The sequence below is a fragment of the Phytophthora infestans genome, genomic scaffold (assembly GCF_000142945.1).
Source record: "Phytophthora infestans T30-4 supercont1.272 genomic scaffold, whole genome shotgun sequence".
Lineage (NCBI taxonomy): Eukaryota > Oomycota > Peronosporomycetes > Peronosporales > Peronosporaceae > Phytophthora > Phytophthora infestans.
In genome coordinates this window covers 24,283-26,137 of record NW_003303487.1, presented here as the reverse complement: position 1 = coordinate 26,137, position 1,855 = coordinate 24,283, and the positions used below count along the sequence as shown (strand labels likewise).

Genomic DNA, 1,855 nt, shown 5'->3' with positions numbered 1-1,855 from the left:
TCGCTCACTGAAAATCCATCCATTTCCTGCTCAAGTACGAGCTGGGCTAGGTAATCCGGACCTGTAGCGGTGTATTCTAGTGGCTCACCAGACACTGGTATTGCATGAAACCAAGTTATGCTGCAGAGGTCGCAGTACTGAGTATAGACACGCACGTAAAACGCGTACTGTACAGACCTCCCATGATATAAGGCGTAGTCTTGAACAGCATGAAGAGCATGTGAAGTAGTATCAAAAGTCATTCCGACCTGAATAGTGTTTTCCTCATCGCCGCTGTCCAATCCATCAGCGATGTCGTCGATGTCCTCCGTCATTTTGCGTCCCTCAGTCGTAATAAGTGGTTTTGGTACTTAAAAGCTATGACGTATTGCGCGCTGTATACCAAGCTGCGAAGTGAGATTAGTCAAAGAGTTCTCAAACTATCTCTATCTACGAGCTCCTGCGGCAGCAGTACCTGTCCTTCCTGCTGCTGCTTTAGTAGCCGCGTGCCACCGGCTACGCCTGATCGCCGGCGTGTGCCGCCCGCTCACTGTTGCCAGTCGCGTTGCCGATATGTCTTGGAGGCCCGCTCACTGTTGCCAGTCGCTTTGCCGATATGTCTTGGAGGCACGCGAGAGCGAAACACGAGCCATCGAGGCACGCGCCTCCTCTCGGTATTCGCTGAGTCTGTTCAGGCAATGCCATCTGATACTTGGTGTGCCATACTCCACAAGAGTGTACAATTTGGGACTACATACGCATGGCGAACATTAGTTATACAACGGGTTTTCTGGGGTTTAAGTCCGGGTTCACCTTGTTTCAGCGATTTCAATCATTTTGGACACACATTGTGACGTTATGTTCCCTAATTTCCTCACTTACTGGACGCGGGGTTTCACTTGGACACCTACCGGCGATACCGACCCCACTTTGCTCACGTTTGGCACACCTTTACTTTCTGTCACAACTTTAGTGTATCCACTCACATTTTGTCATTTTCCCGTTTATTACAGGTGAATTTTATCTTACAGCCTGTTTTTTACCCTGCCAAATTCAAATCAGGAGATAAAACAGGTTAAATTCGCGCGGCTATGCAAAAAAAAACCTGGCAGTTCTTATATAAATTGTTCTATCGATACTATTCTATCGGCACTCTTCACGCTAATGAAGCAGCTGCGAGAGCACTGTCAGTTGAAACAGGGACGGAATCGTTCTCTCCCGTCTTGACAGAGAACACAGGCGTTGGTACACGCTGGTGCATGGAAATCTGCTGCGCGTAGGCGAAGTACGTTTTCACGTGTGACTTGTACTCGGTGACAGAGCGCTGCAGTACAGCACAAGGCACAGCGTCCACCCAGGAGGGCGCTTGTCGTCCAAGCTGCTTTCGCTTGGCCACCTGTGTGTAGCGAGTAACGATCTGGTGAAGCGGGACGTCGAATGCCTCCCAAGTTACAGTGCTGCCTGTACGCACGAGTCCTGGGATCTCAAACAGCCGAGAAGCCTCGGCACCCATGAGGGCCTCGTCCGACTTGGCGCCCAGTACGAGGCGGTTGCCATGGTACGTCAAGTACAGCAGGATGTGGTAGAAACAGTAACGGACATCGCGATTCCAGTGCAGGAAGAGGCGTTTAACGTGCACAGCTAGCAAGTCCGTGAGCTGCATCTGCAGCGAGACTGAAAGACCCATAAAGTTCCTGAGTAGGAACAGCTCCGTTGCCTTCAGGATCTCAAAGTGCTCCGAGTCCAAGAGACACGAAAAGACGTAGCGAAGCGTCTCGATGTCGGCGCACGCATGTTCTTGTTGTGGCTGGTTGTGAGGATTGAGATTTCCAATGAGGAGAGTGCCATGATGTCATGCGCGCTGTCTCATTGTCAA

General features: G+C 50.7%; 1 protein-coding gene across 1 annotated transcript; it reads right to left on the bottom strand.

Annotated features, from left to right (window-relative positions):
* Positions 1-1,135: 1,135 nt before the first annotated feature.
* PITG_21208 (uncharacterized protein) lies at positions 1,136-1,492 on the bottom strand (the record flags this gene model as incomplete). Its single annotated transcript, XM_002895059.1, has 1 exon — positions 1,136-1,492. One exon carries the CDS (start codon positions 1,490-1,492, stop codon positions 1,136-1,138), a length of 357 nt encoding a protein of 118 aa, XP_002895105.1.
* Positions 1,493-1,855: the final 363 nt, after the last annotated feature.